General features: G+C 38.9%; 1 protein-coding gene across 3 annotated transcripts in view; it reads right to left on the reverse strand.

The window, feature by feature from the left end:
- The window catches only part of LOC109036100 (orexin receptor type 2), a 553,272-nt gene that overhangs the window by 13,356 nt on the left and 513,484 nt on the right, over nucleotides 1–26,432 (reverse strand). For all 3 annotated transcript variants that reach the window (XM_072304481.1, XM_072304480.1, XM_072304482.1), the window contains exons 4-6: nucleotides 19,963–20,277; nucleotides 13,493–13,640; nucleotides 11,089–11,210 (exon numbers count right to left, since the gene is read on the reverse strand). In XM_072304481.1, coding sequence (XP_072160582.1) covers nucleotides 11,089–11,210; nucleotides 13,493–13,640; nucleotides 19,963–20,277 — 585 coding nt within the window. The remainder of the gene's footprint in view (nucleotides 1–11,088; nucleotides 11,211–13,492; nucleotides 13,641–19,962; nucleotides 20,278–26,432) is intronic.

A 26,432-nucleotide genomic window follows, 5' to 3' on the forward strand; every position in this document is an offset into this window, starting at 1 on the left:
TAGACTAACTAACGGCAACCCATGAGAGACTCGACAGTTAGTCCATCATTTTCTCCCTCAGTCTATAAGAGCCACCCGTTTCAACCAATAGGATCGCTCCTTACTCTCCATGTCTTCTTTCTCTATCGCTTTGTCTATCAATTTCAATAATCAGCCCGCTGGACGTATTTCTACCAAACAGACCTATGTGGAGGTGAGAAATATGGGGTGTGCTCGTCGAAGCTGCATAAGAAGCAATGTAATAGTGGGCGTGATTCCTTTTGAAGAATTGGAAAAGCGGTATATTACATTCTATCAAACAGACCTAAGTGCCAACTGAATGCGGGATTCATGAGCCGCGAGGATGGGACGAGAGCGTTTTGGACAGGGCTCATGAGTTAAAGACGAAGTGGGACGAAGGCGGTTCCATCTCCGTTGATGTCACTGGCGCTTTATTATTCTCATTCACTCTTACGGCCAGAAAACTAACGAGCACACCCTATATTTCTCACTTGCATATAGGTCTGTTTGATGGACATACGTTCAACTGAGAGTTAAGACAATGTGAATCCATTTCTGATTGGTTCCCGTATTTTAGGCCTCCACAGTGACACGAACGGGCATAAAGATTACACTTTCGCTGATTGCAAATATTATAATCTGGAGTGGACCGGGGAATTAGGGGCACGGCGAGGAACAAACGGAATGAGAGAGGGAAAAGAGATAGGAATCCGGGGATGAATTGATCAAAGATTACGAATTACGTTCAATTTGTGTGATCTTTATTCCCGTTTGTGACATCCATCAGCCGTGTTGTCTTAACTCTCTCTAGAAAGGGACGCTAGCCGTGGATGCCTCCCTTCAAAACAGCCCTGCCTTCAACGGCTCGGATCTATGGGACCCAAGATTTATTATACTTGAATAGGATGGAGATGTTGCATGTGTGAGGAATCTACAATTTGACTGTTGATTCTTATGTAAAAGTTCGTGAGAAACACGATGGTGCCTCTGGTTTTCTCTAGAATTAACTCCCAGGCTCAAAAAAAGCTCTCAAGTTGAGGCCAAAATGGAGGGGATATCCCACGCTACCCTGAGAGTCCACCTCTACATCAAGACATACTCTCCATGCAAAGATAGGGAACAAATATATTAGCAGGGTTGCCGTGTTTTCAGCTTTGGAGTCCCCAAATAAAGTGGCAGCCCTGTCAATGTATTTGCTCCCTACCTTTGCATGGAGAGTTTGTCTTGATGTACACGTGGACTCTCAGGGTAGCGTGAGATATCCCCTCCATTTTAGCCTCAACTTGAGAGCTTTTTTTGAGTTTGGGAGTTAATTTTAGAGAAAACCAGAGACCCTATCGTGTTTCTTGCGAACTTTTGCATGAGAGTCAACAGTCAAATCGCAAATTCCTCACACATGCAACATCTCCATTCAGCAATGGGATCGTACCTATCTCGGGAGTCCTAAATGGGCGCATAACGTTGCTTGGCTGATGAAAGCTCCTAACTACATGGATTATATTTTGCAATAAGGAACCTTTATCTCTGGCTATCCATAAAAGCACAAATCTGCATAGGGAAACCAATGGCATGTATGTTGTATCTAAAATAGGCCAGAAATAGTGGTTCCTTATTGTAAAAAATGTTATCCATTCAGAGCTGGACTCGCGAAAACCATTGCGTTATGAGGACGAAAGAGTTTCTTGCGAAGTGGTTCCGTCTTGATGCCAGTAGGGCACCGATGAGTGCACTAGCCTAGGACGCTTCGTATGTACCAAATGGGGACAAAAAAGGAACAAAGGATGAAATAGAATACAGGGAGGAAGTGGAGGTTGACAAGGAAGATAGAGGAGAAGGGGAAAAGGATGAAAGAGGAGGGGAGGAAGTAAAAAGATTAAGGAAGAGGAAGAAAAATACGAAGAAAAATGAATTGTTTCTCTTCCTTTTCCTTTTCTTCTCCCTCTTCTTCTTTCTCTTATTCCTCTGCCTCTACTTTCTCCTCTCCATCTTCTTCAGTTCCCCCTCCATTATAATTCCTATTCTAATGTTTTCTCTCTCTTTTCCTTATCCTTAGCCTTTTTCTTTTTCTCCTCCTCCTTCCTTAGATTTTATTACATTCTCATCTGAAACATGTTGAGAATCCTCAAATTTGAATCTGACTAGGGTTAAGGCCTAGATACACGCGGCGATTAATCGCCGCGAGTGAAAGACGAAAGCCAATAGGGAGCCTTGATTTCGATACATCGACGTCAATGGATCGAAATCAAGGTTCTCCATTGGCTTTCGTCTTTCACTCGCGGCAATTAATCGCCGCGTGTATTTAAGCCTTTTGCGACCGAAATAAATAAGACATAGGTATCCTACTCCCAGAGAAACCGAACGAAATTAAAGGGCGGGAGGGGGGGGGGTTGGGACACAATTTCAAATTTGCCGCCCATGGGAAAAGAAGAGTCTTGGTGGTTACTGGAGTCCTGTGGGCTGACTGTTGAAACTGATGGGCAAAGCTACAGACAAAGAAGATAAAAGAGACACGGAGGGATCCTACTGGTGGAGCGGGTGGTTGCAATGGACAAGAAAGGTAGATAATCAAGGTAGATTTACACAGGTATGGAAAAGTTGAAAATTTCCCATGAGCCTCAGTACGTGTCACATGACCTCGTGACGTAGGTTAAGGGGCCCGTTTTTTAATTAAATTTCAATCAAATTAACCTTCAAACGTTTGTGCGTGTAAACGCTAAAATTAATATCGCATAACAAAAATTGTGCAAAAAATCCCACAAAATTTTGACAAACGATAAACCGAACATAATAAATCAAAATAATCAAAACATCCAAAATGGCTGACGTTAAGGGGCCGCTGGAGAGCCAATCAGAGGCCAGTTGTTTAGTTCTGTCCATACCTGTGTAAATCTACCTTGGTAGATAATGGACTAACTAACGGCAACCCACGAGAGACCATGTAGTTAGTCCATCATTTCCTCCCTTATTAGTCAGTAGTAACCATTAATTACAACCAATACACTGGGGAAAAAAACACATTGGCTCTAGAGTCCAGACTCTTGAAAACATTGACAAGAAAAAATACTCTTGATTCAATCGGATTTTTGCTTGAATCAAAACGAAATTCGCTTAAATTAAGAGGCTTGGTTCTTGATTTAAGCTAGATTCTGATTGAATCAAGAGTACTTTTTCTTGTCGATGTTTTTAAGAGTCTGGACTCTAGATACAATGTGTTTTTTTTCCAGTGTAGGATCGCTCCATACTTCCTATGTCCTCCTTGTCTACAGCTTTGTCCATCAATTTCAACAATCAGCCCGCTGATTATATATGTTTCCAATGAAATTTAGTGGTCAGTGCTAGATCCCCGGCAATGGTTCTCGCGCGGCTGGTGATCGTAACCAGATGTACAGCTAGTGTCATACGATCAAATCTGGCCGTGAAATGAACGAGGTCACATCCCACCGAAGACGGTGATTGGCTTTCTCGATGAGTGGCGCCAATCAAAACGTATGACTTTGATAACTTGAAGAACACAAAATGAACTCTAAAACGCTCAAGTTGCGTGATCTGTCGCATTCTAGGGCATTTCTTTCCTGCTCACCGGCGAACACATATGCCTAGAAGATGTACACGGAAAAAAAACACATTGGATCTAGAGTCCAGACTCTTGAATACATCGACAAGAAAAAATACTCTTGATTTAATCAGATTTAAGCTTAAATCAAAAGGAAATCCGCTTAAATTAAGAGGCTTGGTTCTTGATTTAAGATTGAATCTGATTGAATCAAGAGTATTTTTTCTTGTCGATGTTTTTAAGAGTCTGGACTCTAGATCCAATTTTTTTTTGTTTCCAGTGTAAGAAAACCTCACCTAGAACTACATCACCAACTGTTTCCGATTTTTCTCAAGGATGATTTCGATCAGTATGGCAAAGCGAGAATGATCGATCACAGATATTTTTCCACTTACAGCTATGGTAAATAAAGCCATTATTAAGGTGTTCTTTGCGAACACCCTGTTCATCGATCCTTTACTATATGTTTAAATGGAAGATCAATCTATACATCGCAAGGACGCAAGGTACGCCATGCCAATGATTTCGATCAATTTAAAGCATCTAATTTTGCCTGATTATCTGCAAAATAAGAAAACTAATAATTTAAAACTATTAACTGCATACGCAATGCTTAAGTACTAGTTTGCAAGATTTTTTGTTTATTTAGGTCTGCGGGCCGATTATTGAAATTGATAGACAAAGCAATAGACAAAGAAGACAAAAAGGATATGGAGGGATGCTATTGGTGGAAGCGGGTGGTATCAATGGACAAAGGAGGTAGGCGATAGACTAACTAACGGCAACTGACAAGAGACCCGACAGTTAGTTCAAAAAGTTTCCTCTTAGTCTGTGAAGACCACCAGTTTCAACCAATGGGATTGCTCTATACTCCCTATGTCTTCTTTGTCTATAACTTTGTCATAAATTTCAATAATCGGCCCGCAGGTTGTTTTCATTTCTATACAGGCGAACCTGATTGTCGGTGGCTATACAGAAAAGGGTCCGCAAGCGCGATTTTTCGAATGCATACAAAAATCGCAAAAATGCGTCGAAGTTCATTTTTGCCGGAGGTCTCATTCTGACCGTTTTGTACTGGAAGATTTATGTTGGATTCTTTGGAGTTTTGCCACCTCTCTTTGAAACAGCTAAAAACGCCTTTGAGACCAGTAATGAAACAAAAATCCTCACTGTGGATTGAAACTACATTAAATGTAGCGAAATATGTTTCTACTCCTTTCCTCACATGTTTACTTCCATTTTCTAATCGACTCATAGAGTTTTTCTCTTTAAAACAAAGAAGATAGAATATTATTTTGTTCGGTAGCACAATTTTTTATAATTCCTTTTTCTGCTATTCCTGAGAGTCTCGAGTCTGCGCCTTAGACGTCAAAATCATAACTCTTGAATGCGCTCTAACTTGGGTCTGTGTCAAATTATCATATTCTATACGCATTATTCTTTAAAAATACAATAAAATAAGACAAGATCTGAAATGCAAATCGAAGTCTCATTAAAGCCCACTTAACCTACTTGTAAGATTAGAAAAATGAAAGTTACTTTAAAAATGTACAAAAATATCGTCACCTCCCGGCCAAAGTATCACAAGCGCCATGCGACGTTCAAAAATTTCCGCCGCCATTTCAATTTTTCACAGAGAAATTGTTCGTTGAATCTGTTTGAAAATGTCACTAAATTTTGTTGTTTTGAATGTTCAGCATGAAGAAAATTCAGTGACTTTTTCGAACAGCCTCGTCGAACAATTTCTCGTTAAAAAATAAAATGGAGGCGGAAATTTTGAACTGCTGCATGGCGCTTGCGGTCCTTTGGTCGGAAGGTGATGATATTATACACCGTAAAAAAACACATTGGATCTAGAGCCCAGACTCTTAAAAACATCAACAAGAAAAAATACTCTTGATTCATTCGGATTTTTGCTTAAATCAAGAACCAAGCCTCTTAATTTGAGTGGATTTCCTTTTGATTCAAGCAAAAATCCAATTGAATCAAGAGTATTTTTCCTTGTCAATGTTTTCAAGAGTCTGGACTCTATATCCAATGTGTTTTTTCCCAGTGTAAAGCGCAAAATAGGTGTATTTTGTACAAATAAGAGAAATCCCACTTTATTAATCAGTTGAGCGGAAGCTTTCTACAAAGGTCCTAATGCTAGAGAAGTAATACTAGAGGATGAGACTTTTACACAAGACTTTTACAAAGGTTTTTTACACAATGGAAATATATCAAGGAGGATACTAACAGGGACGAGTACCGGGGAAACGGGGAATGCGTCACAAGCGGCGAGGCAGGATGTTTGCCTACTCACTTTACTGCAGGCGTCTTTGTAGGACAGTTGAGAAGAAGAGAAGATCTACTTACTAATTTGAAAACCGTGCACGAAAAAGGGAGGAGAGGAAGACAGAAAGAGAGTGAATAGCACACATACAAACACATAACATTTTCCCAAAAGCGATGTGAACCAGGTCTAGGCGATAGTATTTTTTATGAAGACTCTCTGTAATCTAAATTTTTTCTTGTCTTGTCTTTCAGTCATATATTATTTGATGCAAAAATTTCATAATTTTGACTGTGCTTTTAGCCTTTTTGGGGTTTTTTGTGGTTATATTTTCCTCAGGAACTCTCTGTGATCGATGCATGTTTGAAATGATTTCTAAGTTACTAATTGTGTTCTGGGTTGAAAATGTGATAATATTTTTGGCATATTTCCAAAACGATGTTTTTTATATCACAGAGCCTTGTCTTTTCTCCAAATTGCTAACATTTTGGGCACTGACATTAAAAAGGCGATTTTTATACGAATATATCACAATCACATGAACATTATGGGACAGTTATATTTCGACGGTGAAGCTACCAGCCCACGTATCGCGGTGTTTAAAAATATCCGCTTTCATTTTATTTTTGTGAAGGAGAACAAACCGATATCAGTCCTCGAATTTTTCACAAATTTTTCTTCACACTGAGATTGAAGATCATGGAAGTTTTCAAGAATTGACGTTGAGTAGTTTTCCATCGAAAAAATAAAGTATGCCAGGAAGTCTACGACGTCGCAAACCGAGATACGTGGTCTGCGGGCTGATTATTGAAATTGATAGACAAAGCCATAGATAAAGGAGACAAAAGCGATATGAAGAGATCGTATTGGTGGAAGCGGGTGGTTGCAATGGACAAAAGAGGTAGGTAATAGACTAACTAACGGCAATCCGCGAAAGACCCGACAGTTAGTCTATTATTTTCTTTATTTGTCTATCGGAACCACCGATTTCAACCAATAGGATGGCTCCATACTCCCCATGTCTTCTTTGTCTACAGCTTTGTCCATAAATTTCAATGATCAGTCCGCTGGTAGTTTCACCATCGATATGTTACGTTGAGTAACTACTGATGATTAAGTTTCAGGTGGTGAATCGTGTAAATGTGTATTGGTTATTGCTGCAGACTAAAATTTGGGTGCCAGGTGCAAAAGCTCCGTGAAAAAACACCAAGTGCTAAGTGTCATCTTGGGTATTTCGCCTAATTCATGTAAATATTGGTTTTGAAATCTTAACGAGTGCTTTCAAGCGAAATTTTTACTCGCAAATGATTTCATACATACGGAAAACACACAAAACAAACACGTTATGAAGACAGCACAGTTGGTCAGAAGTTAGTCTGAAGCCTATAATGGAAGTACTATCAAGCACAAAGGAATTTCACACATGAGAAAATTATCTTTGGCAGAGAACGTAAATTGAGACATGAAAACGTCCCAGACGAAGACGAAATTGTTCTCCACTCGTGACGGAATTTTACGATGATTGTTCCTCAAAAATTATGAAATATTTGTGTGAATTTTCTATTCATGATGCCTTTGTTTCGAGAGGCGAGAAGATGAAACTGAGAGTGAAAAAAACATGTTCCCTTTGCAAGTAACACGGAAAATTGACTCAGTGGTATGCCGAATGTCGTGATCATCTTGCTGGAGGAAACTATGCCTACTGAAGCCTACGATTATGTACATAAAACAATTGGGACAAACATGAGGTAGTATAGGAATAGTTATAATGGGATGCGTTGTTTCACGGAAGGAAGAATCAGCGGCGAAGTTCAGCTAATGTTGGTGAGAGGTGTGTCCCTACTAATAAAAAGTTTATATGGTTTAATATGAAGTTCATTCATATTTTGGAATGAGTATTCTAACTGCAAAATGCAATCATATGTACTCTAACTGGATTACATTTTGCAATAGGAAACCACTATTTCTGGCCCATTTTAGAAACAACATACATGCCATTGGTTTCCCTGTGCAAATATGTGCTTTTATGTGAGAGCCAAAGATAGTGGCTCCTTATTGCAAAATGTAATCCATCTGATACACCTCCAAAAAGAACCAAGGGCCAAAATTCCAGAACTTAGCAAGATGGAATGGATTAGCGAAATCAAGGCTTGAAAGTTAACCGCGCCAACATTTTTTTGAATATATAAACGGCCAATTCCAAAAATGTACGGAGCCAAAAAATCAATTTTATTTTTCCACCAGATCCGACAACCCAGCCGTATTACGTCAGACAGCAGCGTGAGTTACACCACGCGTTTAAGGATCATCGTGAACAGGGCAAGAGCTCGCTGCCTGTCCCCATAAAATGTCATCAACAGTGGCTAACAGGAAGGGCAACACCTGTGTGGCCGCCTTTATGCCTCCTTCCGCAATAATCGTATCAACAAGATGGGCACTCATTCTTTTTTAGGTGGAGAAAAGTCGTCGTTTCCCGCACGAAGGGACGTAACTCCATTCCACGGTTGCAAAATCGACGTAAAGAATTCAATCTTTTACGAGAATAAATATATATAATTTTGTCGAAAATTTGTTTGATTTTTGCATGAGATGAGAAGAAAAATTAGGGAAATTTTCAGTCAGAAATTCGCATGATTTTCTAGGTAAAAATGCAATTTGCGCGGTAAAATTTGGCAACGTTGTAATGTAGCTACGTTCTTTTGTGAGGGAAACAACGAAGTGTGTCAGCAGCACTCTAAACGTACAAAACATTCGAGCCAAGAGGACAGTGTCGTGGCGTGCTTTGCGATAAATCGATATTTCTCCATTTGAAGCTATGGTAAAGAATCGATTATTAAGGTGTTCCCTCTTAATCGATCTTTTTCTATAGTTTTAAATGGTGGTTCAATCGATATATCACAAAGCACGCCACGCCACTGCAAGAGGAACGAGGTCACGGCGAAATTTAATTTCTACCTTCTATTGGTGCTTTTCATTTTAAGACACAGTATTCCAGGGTCGGTTTATGACTCTCGAAGGAGGGAATTTGCATCAAATCGCATATTCGTGTTTTATTTTTAGGTTCACCAACGTCCTTTGTTGAGGGAGATGGAATATCATTCATCCAGTTTTATACTCTAGTGAAAGATCAGGGTTTCCATCTAAGGTGGAAATAAAAATACGCTCTCCATTCTGTACAAGAATGAAGAAAACAGGTTGGCGTCCTCAAAAGGGTCACTTTCTGGTTCATATTACAAAAAGGAAGGTTATCCTGTCGTGCTAAGAAAGAACGCCGTATGAGCATTCGAAAGTTGCCAAATTTCTCCGGTTAAAACGTGTATTTTTGAGGAAAGTTATGCATATTTCTCCGTGAAATTTTCGGATGTTAGATCAAGTTGCGAACAAAATTATCTGGAAAATTCGGGGAAAAATATTCAAAATATTTCCAGTAAATTCGGTTTTCAGTAAAGCAAATCTGGTAACGTCTAACGGCTCATCAGAAGCGGATCCAGCAATTTGGCAACACCGGATTCCCTCCATATAAACCTATGTTAAATAATCGATTCTTGTCGGAGCAACTGGCCACTCCAAGAATCGATATAATTCCATACGTTTAAATTGGGAAATACAATGTTGCCAATTGGCTGGATCCGCCAATGCGGCTCATAAGGTGTTTTCCCTTGGCATGACTGTATCGGTGAGGGCCGTTTTTAAGCCCAACTAGGCCGAATATCCTTAGGTAAATGTTTGCTTTTTTGCGCACTGAGGGTCTATATTTAGCGGATTGCATAATGATGTGGTCGTTTCCAATCTTTTTCCGGATCGAATACGGCCTAAACATGGGTCTGAGTTCCGAACAATATAAATTAAAGTTACGTCCCAGTATTCTTTCAAGTTTCATCTAGTCTCAGTTTCATCTAGTTCAAGTTTCAGCTTTCGTTCCTTTTAAGATCAATCTATTTCGCATGCCCTCATTTAACCCCTCCCCCCTCTGTCTCTCTATAATCCAGTTTTAAGAATCAATGTGAAATTTTTCGAATGCTTCAATTGATCTATCCATGAACGTACAGATACGAGGAACTTATAGGTGCAATTGTATTCAGAAAAAAATAATTTATTTTACAAATTACAACTCTCGGAATTTGGATGAGATGACATCAAAAGGGATAAGTGCGAATGAAAGAGGTACGTTATTGATTTCTTGAAATGAAGGTTGCTTGCCCGTTGAAAGAGACGCTGTCAAAGCGCACTAACGGAGTCCATTAGAAGCACGGGAAAGGACATTTAGGACAAGTATCTTTATGTACGAAAAGTTTTGCAAGTTAATGGATGGATGGTGCCAAAAGATGAACGGAAATAACCGAAGGCCAAACATACCACCAACTTCGATAAACTGGTGTGCAAACATTTGGCTGCTAGACACGCGATATTTTTACAGAGTATAACAGCCTCACTTGTGTCGTCCCTTGTGCAAGACGGAAAATCCAGTTTTATATCCAGGAATAGTTTCTATTTAATCATTTCCGCAAAAGAATTCCAGTTTTCAAAAAAAAAAAAAAAAAAAAAAAAAAAAAAAAAAAAAAAAAAATCGAAGTACCTATCTGTGGGGAATCATTTAAAAAAGCTCATTTTAATCTAATTGCAAATAGAAATGCATCAAACTTTGCAAATAGGAACTACTATTTTGTGCGCATCCATGCAATCATCTATGGGGACTGATAGCAAAAAAGCTGTCACCGAAATAGTATTTCCTTATTGCAAAATGAAGTTCAAATGATCGAACCGCGGTGAGCAGGAAGGAACTAAGCCAAATCAACTATTGCCAAATTTAAGTGGGCAATTTTATTTTTACACGAAAATGATTGGGCGGATTTTTTTTGTGTGCAAATTTCAGCAAATTTTCTGCCTAGTACGAAGCAAATTCCCTAAAATTTTAAAAAAAAATCCGAACAGAAGTTCTCTTGTAAAAAATTAAATTGCTCAGTTGAAGTCGGTAAAAGCTGATGTGGCTTGGTTCCTTTCTGCTAAACGCGGTCCAATTTTCACCGTGTTTACACCCTGGTCTCAGGCGTTTTGAGGCTGTGCCAAGCGGTCACACTATCCCAGACTGATTCCTTACTGATGTCCTCCATAATCACTTTGAGGGGTGATGGGGGAAGGGGTTGTGCTTTGATATCACGTCTTACTACGAAAGTCCAAAAATTGTGGTGAAAAAGCGTGGATAGAGAAAGAAAGAGTGAGGCGACTGCCTTGGGGAATGAATGCTGGACGAAGCTTAACTTACCGCTCATGAAGTTGTAAATGATGGGGTTGACAGCCGAATTGAAGTAGCAAAACCAGTGGGAAATACTAGACATGACAGCTAATATCGAGGTTTGCTGCAAACTCTCGCGACCTCCACAGTACCTGCAAAATTTGAAAGCAAATTAAGAATTATAAGTTGCATTGCAAGAGGTTTGAGAGCTTTTTATGAGCTTGAAAGTAATTTTAGACAACGAAAGTGCATCGTCTTGGTTCACGGAGAATGGTTAAAGGACATTTCGCCGAAGATTTTTTCCCGCGCACCAATTTTTTCTAGTAGTTCACGTCCACGCGTTTTTTCGGATGAGGAGTTCAGGTCCTGATGAGAACCCCAAGTTGATGAAGCCACATGTAAATACAAACGAATATTTCTTACGAAGTGTTTGGATGAAAATGTATTATGTCTTGGAAGAATGAAGACTTGCTTGGGTTTTTTTTGTTTGTTTAGTCCAACGGAAAAAATATACATATATAATTGAGATTTTGGTAAAAATGGGGGGCGTCAATTCCATGAGGAAAAATTCACTAATACTCTCTACACCTCTTTGGTGCAACAGGATTTGAATATCTTACAAGGAAATCCCATCTCGTTGTACCTGAACCGGAAGGACCTTTTAATTTGCCTCAACTGTAGGCTCTTAGATTATCCCTGTGTACGATATCTTCGTGAAGGGCGCCAGCATACAGCAACTATTCTCTCTACTATAGCTCAAGCTACTATTCCACCACAAAGGTGCTGCACAGTATTATCCGAGATTGAAGGCCTACGAACGTATCATGATTGATGGCATCTTTCAAAATCACGAAGTTCCCTGGCAAATTAAACCGAGTGACGACGATAAAAAGACAGCGGTAGTCGAACAACTTTTAAGTCCTAATACCTGTATTCAATAACGTTTAGCATGATTTTTGAATCTCATTAGGGAAAAAAGTGACTTGTTCAATCAGAAGTATGCTCAAATTCACCGTCGAGTAGATTTCCTTATGAATAAATAAAGGAAATAAAGCTTGTTTAAAGAAGAAAAGATGCTTTCATAAAAAGAAAAGTCACATCAAGCAAAAACCCGCTTTCATTCAGCTATCTTATTCTTGATTCAACATAAAATCTCGACGGCATACTGAAGAATTTTCCTGCCTAAATTGAGTCACTTTTTTCTATAACGAAATTCAAAAATTATTGCCGCAGTATCTTGATTTTTTTTCCTAGGAAAAAACCGTGCTCTTAAAGGATGTCTGTCATTCTTAATAGGTTAGAGCGCCTTCAATTTCGTATGATACTATGCAACACCTCTGTGGTGAAATAATTGCTTGACGCGCCGTGGCATGCTGTGGCGTGGCCGGCGCATTGGCGCCTACAAACCTGAGTGGATACTCCAAGCATTGCACAATGCGTGAAGTATCCACTTAGGTTTGTAGGCGCCAGTGCACGCATTGTGCAATGCTTGAAGTATCCACTCAGGTTTGTAGGCGCCAGTGCACATCTTGTGGTTAGTTAGCACGGATACTGTGCGTCTGGAGGTGGCCGGCAACGCATCGAAGTCGGCGCGGGAGAAATGACCTCCTGAGCTTCCTGTTCATCCCATTTTTAAAAAGTTGGGCTGAAACTAAAGCTGAAATTATGCCTCATGCGCACATTTAATCAGATTTTCCTCATCCCTAATAGTTTTTAAATGAGAGAAAAACGCGTAAGACTTTTGGGGTCACCCTCGTAATGCTCTTTGCACACCCACTCTTTCTACTCTCATTTACAGCCGTCATTTTGACCTCGTTAGGGAAGGAACCAAACTACATCAGCCAAATTCAACTGGGTAATTTAATTTCTTCCATGAAAACGATCGTGCAGATTTTTGTGCAAATTTCAGTAAATTTTCTGCAAAGTACGGAGCAAATTCGTACAAATTTTCAAAAGATTCCGCAAAAACGTTTTCTTGTGAAAAATAAAATTGCCCACTTAAATTTGGCGATAACTGATGTGGCTTGGTTCTTTCCTGCTTATCGTGGTTGGTTTCTTTTGCTAAGATGACAAATTTTCCTCTAGCACTGGAAAAAAAACCACATTGGATCTAGTGTTCAGACTCTTAAAACATCGACAAGAAAAAGTACTCCTGATTCGATCAGAATCCACCTTAAATCAAGAACCAAGCCTCTTAATTTAAGCGGATTTCGTTTGGATTCAAGCAAAAATTCGATTGAATCAAGAGTATTTTTCCTTGTCAATGTTTTCGAGAGTCTGGACTCTAGATCCAATGTGTTTTTTTTTCCAGTGTGTAGAGGGAACGCTCAGTTCATTTCGAATGAATCACAAGCGGGAACCAAGAAAACTGAGGGTTTCAATATCAGAAATGTGGTCTTCGCTGATCTTAAGGGTACAACGTAAGACATGGTACCTGACAAAATTGAGCAAATGGACTGGGAAGTAGCAAATTGCGAACATGGCGACGACAGCCACGAGCATCTTGGCCGCTTTTCGCCTCGACTTGAGCTGCGCCTCCGAGTTGGAGCCAGCGAACGTTCGCCTCGTGCTCATCGCAGTAGCTGCAACAAGTGAAAGACAATACATTAGAAAGAAAAACTTGAATGCAATATGTGAAATGCAACACATGAAACACAGTTAGTGTAATCTAATATATTCCTGCATATTGCATCTATTTTGATGGTGACTAATGTTATGAAACAGGTCAGCTGCATTTGAATACTTTAGCAAATAAAATTTATCATATCTTTGTTCAAATACCACCCATTTCGGCTAAAGGCCATCTTCGTGGTGTAGGTATAGAAAATGGAAACCCGTGACGCAACACAACACGACGCGATACCGATAACGCGAAGGCGCTCTTAACTGAAAAGTTTAATGAAAGTCTGGAATGCCTTCAAATGTTCGTATAGGCAAACAGCTCTGTCCCTGAGTTGAAATTATTGTCGTACTACTTGAATTTGACCAATTCAAAGCAGCATCATAGATGCTTTTTACTTATTTATACACGAAAGATAGTTAAAAATCAGAGGCAGAAAATCGTCACCTTTCGACCAAAGTATCACAAGCGCTATGCGGCGTTTAAAGATTTCCGCCGCGATTTTATTGTTTTACAGAGAAACTGTTCAATAAAGCTGTCCGAAAATTGCACTGAATTTTCTTCGTGCTGCTGATCAAAGTTGGTGAAATTTTTAAATAGATTCAACCGACCATTTCTCTGTAAAAAAATAAAATGGCGGCGGAAATTTTTAAACGTCGCATGGAGCTTGTGATACTTTGGCCGGAATAAAGCGATGTGCACGGAGAAAAAAACCTCGTGCGTGGGACCCGAAGTTTAGGTCATATGGATCTCTGAAGTTTCGGATCGAGCATCTGAACACTGTAGGTCTAGCTGTCAAGGTTCGGATCACACATCTGAAACTTCAGTTCTTACATCTGAAGTACTTCAGATGTGAGAACCGAAGTTTTTCGGTTGTGAAAACCGAAATTTTCCGGATGTGAAAACCGAAGTACTTCAGATGTAAGAACTGAAGTTTCAGATGTGTGATCCAAATCTCAGCAGCTGGACCTAAAGTGTTCATATGCTCAATCCGAAAACTTCAGATATCCATAAGACCTAAACTTCGGGTCCCACGCAAGAGGGTTTTTTCTCCGTGTACCTCCTCATTTTTTTGCAGATATTAAAATATCGGTCTCGAGTTGTAACGGTCGCAATTCTCGAATTAGATTAATCCGGAGTTCAATTTCAAGACATGCGGTGCAAAAATACGGGCGCAATAAAGTGTTACGGAACAGGTATCGTCTAACGCAAACATTCATTCTTCTGCTACTGGAGCATGCTGCGACAGAGGAGCCCTAATATTAACGACAGAGCTTCGAGTTTCCCCGGGGGGTGCTTGCAAAACACGAAACGGTGCTATATTCCTCGCGGTTTGCGTGCGGGGGCGAGAGCGAAACAAAAGACACCGAAACAACCCCTTCGCATCGTCGAGTACCGTCTTAAAATGCACTTCGTCTTCAAGTGACTCCCTTAAAGTTTCCTGCCCGAATTTTAATGGCTGTTGATCTGTTCGCGGAAAAAAATCGCTCGCATTTGACTCCTCAAGTTTTCCCTTCGCTTGCTAGTTGGCTTTTGTTCCGTTGATCGGGATTATCTCAACCGCAGTTGCCAAGTTTTTAAGGAATCGATTGCTGGAATCACACGCTGTATTTGGCACATTGGAAAAAAAACAAATTGAATACAGAGTCCATACTCTTAAAAACATCGACAAGAAAAAGTACTCTTGATTCGATCAGAATCTAGCTTAAATCAAGAACCAAGCCTCTTAATTTAAGCGGATTTCGTTTTGATTCAAGCAAAAGTCCGATTGAATCAAGAGTATTTTTTCTTGTCAATATTTTCAAGAGTCTGGACTGTAGATCCAGTGTAATTTTTTTTTTCCAGTACAGCTGAATACAGAAGTCAACAGTCCTCGCTCAACAACCAGAATTTCACAAATTCGAGTTATTTTCATCCAGATTTGTATTGAATATATTCGAAGAGTTCAGACAGATCCTACATTATCCGATGGTCGCTGAGCCTTGTTGCTGAATTTGGCGCGACTTGAGCAAAATTCAGGCATTGGACCGGTGACTTCCACATTCACGCTACATTCAGTTCTAACATTCAGCGTGTGATTCCGGTTGAAGACTAAAAAGCCGAAAAATGCGTAACTAAGATTGTAAAATTGTTAGCAGGGGCGATTTTGCGAGCTAGCAACACTGTATTCCTCTCATTTAAATCCACTGAAAATATCGATATTCGGTAAAACAAGCTGCCTCACCAAGAATCGATTGTTTCACATACATTTAAAAGGAGGAAAGTCAAGGTTGCCAACATTCAAGAATTGCCACTGATTTGATTGCAATTTTAAGTAACATATATGATGTAAGCTTGACTTAACTAACTAACAAACTTTAAATGTTTCCGAAATAATGTATAATAATGTGTGTGTATGTGTAAATGATCCGAAATGCACGTGCAATGTTACCTCATAATGTAAAAAAATTGACCATATTAAATACCAGTGTGCACTTGTACGTCAATCATCCATTCACTTTCAGAAAATGTACGTTGAAAACTAAGTAAACTGTGTTTTTATTATATAAGTGGATTTCAGACTTTTTAACAAGTGAATCGTAAGTATTTGAGTGTTTTTATTTTTCGATTTTTTTCATTTCTCAATTACTTAAGTGCAACAGACCCATTCTTTTGTTGTGTAACGCAATATTTGTTTATGAGGGAATACAATAGGACTCAATAACACAAACCGTAACGGAAGGAAATGTAGACTTCAATGAAAACGGAAACTCATAAATTCAAAGAGGAGTGTACAAGGCAAAGTTTCCCAACTTTCTTGTGTATTCTGAGAGAGGTGCTTCCGGTGGACAGCAACGTAGCAAAATCTCGGGGAATAGCATGAAATTTAGGGTTGAATTTTCGGGATTCCGTCGAGCCTGAATCGAAAATTTTGAGAGTCCAAACGGTAGATCTCCAATAAGAAATCCTTACGACTGAATTCATTTATGCACCAATGTATTTTTTTTCCAATTCCGAACTAAAAAATGGACTGCTGATTTAACAATTAAATTGTTAAAAAAATATTTTCGACATGTTTCAAATGTATATTTGACAATAGCAGAAAGCTAATTTGGATTGCATTTTGCAAAAAGAAACTAAGAGCGTTCCAATGTCGATAAGATTGTGTAACTTTTCTTATTATGCAAATATGAACTGATCATCTAGACAAGTTTCATCTTGACTCTCAATAAACCATAAATCCAAAACGATAATTACCTTTGTTTTAATTTTTTGCATGATTTCACCAATTTGATCGCAAAGAATGTAAGTCGCACACTTTTGGCAACATTAGAAATGCTCTTGGTTCCTTATTGCGAAATGCAATCCATCTAACCCATAGTGTCTAGAATTTTTGACCAGGCTCATTCCCTGATTTTTCCCTGATTTTTCAGGAGCTTATTCCCTGATGATAAACCGAAGTTTTCTTCCACTTCCCCGGGATTATCTGGGGAAAAAGAATACAACTCTTCGGAGTTCCATTTATGAAAATCGATTTTAACTCACCTTTCAGCCATTTCTTTGGCGCTTTTTCATGCAACATTTTAATTCCGATAGCGTTCCTGATGTCTATATTATCTGGTCAATGAAAGCTTCTCCATTCCTTTGATGATTTGAAGCTTCAAATGTGTCATTCAAGAGTTCAATAATAGCGCTCGGTCAGATTAGACCGTCAAATTTGAAAACGATATGATCCCTGAGCTGTAGAAGAAGAGATTCCCGGTTTCTGGGACAGATTTCCGGATAATTCCCTGTAAAATTTCATTCCCTGATGAGTCCCGGTTTTTCCCGTTCTAGACACTATGATTTAACCACGAGGGTAGTTATATCAGCATTTGCTGATTGTAAAATCTATATTGAAACACGTCGGACACTTTTTTAAACTACAAAATTGTTAAATCAGGAATTTCACTTTTCCGTGCTTCGTGAACATTTGACAATATCGCCGGCTCGGTTACATATTTGTGCATTTTGCCTTACGTCTTATCTCTGACCCAGTTACCCGCATACATAAGACAAAAGACGGAAGATCAAAGCCAGTGACGCGAGGCGGTGCGCGGGGTGGTGGGCGCATTCAATTTTCCGATTTTGCCTTCTCTTTCTCTTAGGGAATGGGTAACTTCGGGTCCACTGAATGCATAACTACCGTTGTATTTTGATACTGGTTTGCTTGGGGAGTTGCGCTGACAGGAGAATATTAAATCCTCGATGGTGTTATTTTTGATGGACAGAAAAGCATCAGAGACGAATAGAGGCCCTCCTATTACAGGTCATTCCATCAACTTTTTTTATCCGCCCACCTGCGGGCTGATTATTGAAATTGATGGACAAAGCAATAGACAAAGAAGATAAAAAAGATATGGAGGGATCCTATTGGTGCAAGCGGGTGGTTGCAATGGACAAAGGACGTAGGCAATAGACTAACTAAAGGCAACTCACGAGAGACCCGATAGTTAGTCCATCATTTTTTCCCATAGTCTATAAGAGCCACCCGTTTCCACCTATAGGATCGCCTCTTACTCTCTATGTCTTCTTTATCTATCGCTTTGTCTATCAATTTCAATAATCAGTCCGGAGTTTTGTCCAGTAGTCTACGTCCCCGCGTAAAGTAAGCAACAGTGAATTGGCCCGAGCCTTATATATTAGTCCGCATGTAAAATTACGAAAATATATACTTTATATATACCTTTTTTTTAATGAAAATATTCCTTCATTTTAAAAATATTTACATTTTTAAAAAGTGGCAAATGTTTGTATTTATAACCTTTTCCAAGCAATGCCATCGATATAAGTCTTAATGTGCCGTAGTTGTGTTGTAAGAAACTATACAAACATGAATAAAAGAGGTAAAAAAACCAAGAAGTGCGGAATTTTTGGTTTTAACCCACTCGTGCATCGATCTTTTAAAGTCAAATGCGTCCATTTTTGAGCGTTAAGTTGCGCGCTTACCACGCTGCAACACAGTAAAAGCACAAAATATAAAAGAAAACATGTAAAAGCTTTAAAAAATATTAAATTTGACGCGGAACCACCTTCGTATCTACAAAACACACATTGTATTTTCTTCTGATGCACGTTTTTTTTTCATCAATTTAAATGAGGATAATCCATGCAGTGCGTGGAAACATTTCAAAATCATGAGTTGAAAAACACTGACTCAGTTTCAATATTAGAGCCTAACACAGATCAGAGCAACGTACTGCCAGCGCTAAACGCACTGGCGCCTACAAACCTAAGGGGATACTTCACGCATTGCGTAATTTTTGAAGTATCCACTTAGGTTTGTAGGCGCCGGTGCGCGTTTTGTGCTGGCAGCACGCTGCTCCGCTCTGTGATGGGCGCTAATATTTAAACTCGCGGAGTTAGCGTTTTTCAACTCATGATTTTGAAATGTTGGCACACCCTGCTGGAGTATTCTCATGAAATTGATGAAGAAAAAAAAATGTATTAAAGGAAAATATAAGATGTTTTGTAAATATTTAGGTGGTTTCGCATCAATGTTTTTCTCAGCTTTTTAATTTTTTCTTTTATGGTTTCTGCTTTTACTGAGCTACGGCGTGATGTACGTACAATTAAACGCTGAAAAATGAACGTATTTGACTCCAAAATATTGATGCACAAATGGGTTAAAACCAAAAATTGTGTGCTTCTTGGTTTTTTTTTACCCCTTTCCTTCATTTTTGTATAGTTTCTTTCAACACAATTACGGCTTATTGAGATTAATATCGATGCCATCGCTTGGAAAAGATTTTACAAAAGTTTGCCACTTTTTAAAAATGTAAATCGTTTTAAAAGGAAGTACCGGCCACGCCGCGGCGTGCCTCGGCATCTCAAGCAACTATTTTAAAAAACTCACCAAGTCCTAGCATCCACATTTCATAATATTTAGCATGATTATTGAATTTCAGCTTGTTTCCCTCTGTATTGAGATTTTCAGCCGTATGCTGAATTTGTAACGCATGTTGGCAAAGAAAAAAAAAAAACCCAATATACAGTTTCTTTTCCTGAAACCTGTAATTCACTGGAAAAAAACACCTCGGATCTTGAGTCCAGACTCTTAAAAACATGGACAAGAAAAAGTACTCTTGATTCAATCAGAATTTAGCTTAAATCAAGAACCAATCCTCTTAATTTAAGCGGATTTCGTTTTGATTCAAGCAAAAATCCTATGGAGTCAATAGTATTTTTCCTTGTCAATGTTTTCAAGAGTCTGGACTCTAGATCCAATATGTTTTTTTTCCAGTGTTGTAGGAATAGGTACTCACAGTTGTTATTGAGACAGCCGTGCTGGTGTGAGTGCGGCGCGTGGGGCGAGTCCGTATGTGCCGGGATAGGGACTCGGACGGTGAGGGTTTCCTGGTGTCCGGGGATGTTGTCCGAGCGCCAGAGGACCTTGATGATCTGGTAGTAGGCCACCGTCATGAAGAGCAGCGGCAGCGTGTAGAGCAGCACGATCTTGGCGATCTGGTAGCCGGTCTCCCATTCGTCCGACCAGGTCGGCTCGCATTGGGTGAAGTACACCAGGTCCATCGTCATCTGCCGCGAGGGCCGCGTCTCCAGCACGTAGAGCTCCGGACAGTCTGAAACACAGATTGGAACCCTTCGTCAAACGTGATTGTCTACGGGGAAAGAAACCTCGGTTGAGCGTATTTACGCTAAAAGGAACTGCACTGAAAAAAAATTCTCGGCGTTTTTACCAAGGTCCGTTGGTACCTTTACCATCTCACTTTTTTTTACCAATTATTGGTAATTTTACCAAGATAGACTGGTAAACTTACCTAAAAACTGGTATTTTTACTGTTTTTTTTTCCTTTTTCCACCAAGAATGCCACTTTTATTGGTAATCAATTCCCGGTAACTTTGCCATTTTATCTCGGTAATTCTACCACAGTCGATAAAAAATATTGGCGTTTTTATCAAGGTCCAGGGAAATTACTTAAATTTTACCGAGATTTCTCGGTAAAATTACCAATTCCATGAATGACAATTTTACCAAGAAAAAACTGGGATCAAATAGAACCCTGAATTCTTGGTAATTTTACCCTTTTCTTAGTAAACACACCGAGATTTTTTTTCAGTGTGGAGGCGTGTGGGAAAGATGGGGTGTGCTCGTGCTGAGCTGGATAGGAAACAATGTAAAAGTGGGCGTAGTTCCTTTTGAAGAATTAAAAAAGCGGGATTTTACATTGAATCAAAAGGAACTATGTGCCAAAATATGCCAACTCATGAGCCGTGGGCATTGGACAAGAGCCTCAAGGACAGGGCTCATGAGTGAAAGAAGATCTCACAGGAATTGTGAAGTCAGGAGTGCATTTCAAACTATTCCGATGCGATCATCGTGATTTTGTAGCTATTTTCTACATGAGGCAACTCTTCCTCTTGCTCCGGCTGAAATTTGTAACAGGTTTATTGACGGAAGGAGAGAAAGAAGAGAGGAAAATGAGGAATAAGGAGAATACGAAGAAGAATAAGGGGGTAATTAAAGGAGAGAGAAGAACAAAATGAAATAAAATAAGGAGGAGAAAAAATGAGATAGAGACAATGAAAAAACGAAAAATAAGAGTACTTTTTTCAGGAGGAACGAAGAAAAGGCTGCTCAAGGAACGATTAAGCAGCCTTTAAAATACACATTTTATTATTCCTCATTTTGCAAGATTCAACCGTCAAAAGTCGATTCCACGAAGCATCAAGAAACCTTTTCAAGTATACCAGTCTTTGACATTAAAAAAATTACTCAATATTCAGATAAGTCCATACATACTTATACACTGTCAGCAAATTGTTTGTTTTTTATTGGGAATAGTTCCATGTATTAAAATTACAGATATAGTTGATTTTCTTATAAAGTGCGTTTTAACTTATAAATAAATCTATACTTACCTAGGGGCCATAGCATCCCAAAAGGATAAATCGATCCTAATTTTCCTCGTATATTATGGAAAAAAGTTCTCATTTGTTGTCACGATGAAGGGTATTACCTTGAGCCTTTAGCAGAGCGGGTAGCTAGTAATATTTACACGGCAGTGGCGTGGCGTAAATGATCGATTATCGATATTTCTCCATTTGAAACTGTGGTGAAGAATCGATTATCGAATTGTTCGTTGCGAACACCCTGTTTATCGACCCTTTTACATAGGTTTAAATAACAGACCAATCGATGTATCGCAAAGCACGCCACGCCACTGTTACACGGTAAAAAGGGTCTCTTGGCATAAAGAGACGGTCACGAAGATAAGCTCCCTTTCTTAGAAATCTTTGCAAAAAAGGAGGAAAGAGGCTTCGGCAGAGAAAGGTGGCCACATTTCATTCGGCCCGGAGATAAGCCCCAATGACCGCTTGTGTTGCCAAATTTTTCGAGAAAAAATTTACCTTTCAAATCCGATCACTCCACGCAAAAGAACAAATCTCTTTCAAAACGGTCATGGTTGCTTCAAATCATCCTGTATTTTGAAATTAGTACTTGTATACCCAATGATGCTTGCCAAAAACAGGCTTGATTGGGTTCCTCCTGGGAGGAGACGAAGGGGATGCCCAGTGAAAGGGTGGCGACAAGAGGTTTTAAATGAAATGAGGGAGTGCCAACTCCCTGACGGGAACAGTCCACAATGGCACAGAAAAATGTAGAACAACAAACAGTGGAAACAAGGCTAAAAACATGTAGTTTAATTGTTTTGGATTTGATTTTAATTTTTCATAATGTTTATTTTACTTTTTAGTGGTTGATAATAAAGCCGTAGGGCACCGAAACGTCCCAATGAATTTTATAGGTTTTTAGCCTTGTTTCCACTATTTGTTGTTTTACATTCCCCGTCATTTTAAATCTCCTGGATGGTGTAATATCTTCAAACTATCCTCTTTTCTCGAGGACTGACCCTCAGGGCTAAACTTCTGACGAGGATAATGGATTCGGTCTGCGAGCAAATTGAAAGGGAGGATGAGGCGTGGGCAGGGGGTGAGGGGGTTGTATTTGCTCGGAACTTTCAAAATTAGAGACGGCCCTCCTCCCACATCCCGCCTTGCCCGTCTTCTTCGATTTTGTCACGTATCTTATAATTACGATAATTTCTTTGAAAGTTGAGACGCGCCTATCGCCCTGACACATGGCGACTCTTCCCCACCCATCATTTCGCACCCCAAGTTCAACCCCTCCCTTCTTTCCCAGATTAAGGTTGCACGATCCGACCATGTTGCCGGGTTTAAGGGCAGTCGGCAGTCATTTTTTTGTTTTTCGATTTTTTTTATAATCAATTTCTGCATATTTTGTCGTTTCCCGCACGAAAGGACGTATTTAATTCCAAAGTTCAAGTTAAGTCGGCAGTCATTTTTTTTTTCTTCGAGTTTCCTTTTTCTAATCGATTTCTGCATACATCGTCATTCTCCGCACAAAAGAACGTAACTTAATTCCAAAGTTGCAAAACTGACTCGAGCATCCTAGTTGTTTACAAGAGTAAATCTGCATAATTTTCTTCAACAATTTGTCTAATTTTTGCACGAAAACAGAAGAAAAATAAGAGAAATTTAAAGTTCGAAATTCTTAAAATTTTCCTCGTAAAAATGCAGATTGCGGGTAAAATCTGGCAACACTGAAATGCAGATACGTTCTTTCACGAGAGGAACGACGATAGGCTGAGCAGTATTTTAAAACCAAAATTTTTAAAATTTGCTCATTATTGATTAAAAAAAAAAAAAAAAATTGTGACAGACGGAGAAATACAACCCCTGTGTTTGTTCAACACTCTAAACAGGTTTTTTTTCAAAACTATGTTTTTGACCTTAAAGTACACTTTCCTCCGGATGTAATGGATGGATTTTCAAAAACTTTTTTTGTCCTTTTCCTTATCTTTGTTCTAACAACAATCTAGAGGATTTGTTCTTATTACTCTTCAAAAAAATGGAAATGAGTCGTTTGATTTACAGTTGAATTACAATTTCTGCCTCATCTATAAATCCACTTATGCACAAAGAGAAACTGATGGTACATATATTCTCTCTAAACTGAGCCAGAAATTGTTTTTATTAATTGCAAAATGAAGTCTTATCAGTCGTAAACTTTTCCTGAAATGAAGAAGGAGAGAATTGAAAAATCTGTAAACAAGGCTAAATACATTGAAAAACACTAAAAAGCAGGTCGCCACTCAATTTTTTATTTGTTTTTTTTTTTGTGTTTTTGCAGCTGAAAATGAGCTGGTAACAGCTCAAATCGTCCTGCTTTTTAGTGTTTTTTAATGATTTTAGCCTCGTTTACCCATTTTTTAATTCTCTCCTTCTTCATTCGTATATTCGGGCTATGTTTTTGTGCTTTATCTTTTCCAGAAATCGTGTATTCAATCACAAGAAACTCGGCAACTTTCGGATATTTGAAAGGCATTTCGCCCTAATACCGCAGAAATATTCTCCGGTTGAAAAAAAATGGCTGTAATCAGTTCTTATGATTGCGATGAAATAATCTGGACGATAAAAAAGTGTGAAACGCTCGTTTGAAAGTACACAGGCAGCGATTTTTCTGCCTAGCTTACGGGATTATTGTCGAGGCAAGCCGGTTGAATTTGGTTTATGAGGCGAGGATCGACTACGGCTCCATGGACTAAGTCGATTAGCGTCGCGTCACCGTGACGAGAGAAACAATATCTATAATTCGCGGAAATGCCCCTTTGCCCTTTTTGCCTTGCTTATTCGAGCACAAAAGTGTTGCCAACTCTCTAAGGGGTTGAAGCAGCACATTCTGTGCTATGGAAAAATGTCATATGATGTTCAAAAGTTGCCTTATAGTACTACTACCGTGCTAAGCAAGAATACCGTAAATCCATCAAAATTTTCCCTCGTTTTTGGAACCCTGGAAAAAAAACACATTGGATCTAGAGTCCAGACTCTTAAAAACATCGACAAGAAAAAGTAATCTTGATTCAATCAGAATCTAGCTTAAATCAAGAACCAAGCCTCTTAATTTAAGTGGATTTCCTTTTGATTCAAGCAAAAATCCGATTGAATCAAGAGTATTATTTCTTGTCAATGTTTTCAAGAGTCTGGACTCTAGATACAATGTGTTTTTTTTCCAGTGAACTCAACACTTGATAAAATAAAAACTGTTTTACCCACGCACTTCAAAGTTGCAGGTTAGGTTTTTGATAGTATCTGCAAAAAAATTCTGTAAAAACAGTGTCCCAAGGTACACAAGTTTTTCTGCTATGAAACATCGTTTCCAAAAAATGTAAAATAGCGTTTACGGCGTTTTTGCTGTGTACGGCAGACTACGCACATTACTGTAAGTTTTGCCTTCAATACCGGAATTAGGCAATATGAAAGACTCAGAAATAGTACTTTCTACTCATAGCAGTTCATCCAAACTCATTTGGTTTCAGTAGCACTTGCTCATTGTTAATTATATCTGTTCATCGCCACAGCCCGCCGTCAATACAGTGCGCGGGCATTGTCAGCAACTCAGGAAAAAAAGTGATAGAGTCATTTTGATAAAATTAGGAAGAGCTCTCAGCATCGAATTTTAGGTGCCACCAAGTTCCACTTTTATCACGCTCTTAATTTGCACGTACATCCTTTTAGCATGAAGAATTGTCTGTATATATATTCCCGTTGAAAGCTATAATAAAGGATTGACTAAGAAGTTATACCTTCGATAATCGATCCCTCCCACAAGTTTATATGGCACACTGAAAAAAAATCTCGGCGTTTTTACCAAGGTCCATTGGTACCTTTACCATCTCACTTTTTTCCCCAATTATTGGCAATTTTACCAAGACATACTGGTAAGCTTACCTAAAGACCGGTATTTGTATTGTTTTTTTCTGGTAAGAATACTACTTTTATTGGTAATCAATTCCCGGTAACTTTGCCATTTTATCTCGGTAATTCTACCACAGTCGATAAAAAATATTGGCGTTTTTACCGGGGTCCAGTAAAATTCCCGAGAAAGTCAATAATTTTACCGAGATTTCTTGGTAAAATTACCAATTCCATAAATGGTAATTTTACCAAGAAAAAACTGGGATCAAATAGAACCCTGAATTCTTGGTAACTTTACCCTTTTCTTAGTAAATACACCGAGACTTTTTTTTCAGTGCAGATCAATCGATCCATCGCAAAGTAAGACACAACACTGCCTCCTACCCCTTTAACTATTCCATAACAAACACTCAGAGCCGCGGCCATCCCTAAAGCACTTTGTAATTAATGAGGGTGATTTAGAGGTTTCTAAAAAATCTTCGATCGGAACAGTAGAATGATACCCTTTTTGTCACTGTCTTTCGAACCACGCCTTCTAATTGAGTGATTAAGAAAAAATCATGACGACTCGCCTGTCTTTGATGGAATTATTAATTTTAAATTTTGCTCCGAGTAATCTATCTGCCAGAAATGGATCCCAGTTCCTTCCGGCTTGGAGCAACTAGTAGATACCAATTCTCCGCAGGCGTTCGGAATAAAAATGAATTGTGGATGAAACTGTTCAATGAAAGCTGCGTTCGCTACAATGCTCTCCTGCCATGCTATCACGAAAAAATTAAATGCTAATTTAACAATTCCATTGCTAATTTAACAATACCATTGCTAATAAAAGTGACTGCAATGTTTTAACGTAGATTTTACAACAAAAAAAATGCTACTTTAATCACCCCCGTGGTTAAATTAGCTTACAATAGTGGTTAAAGTAGCATTTTTTGTTGTGAAATCTACTTTGAAATATTGCAGTCACTTATTTTAGCAATTGAATTGTTAAATCAGC

The sequence above is a fragment of the Bemisia tabaci genome, chromosome 9 (assembly GCF_918797505.1).
Source record: "Bemisia tabaci chromosome 9, PGI_BMITA_v3".
NCBI lineage: Eukaryota > Metazoa > Arthropoda > Insecta > Hemiptera > Aleyrodidae > Bemisia > Bemisia tabaci.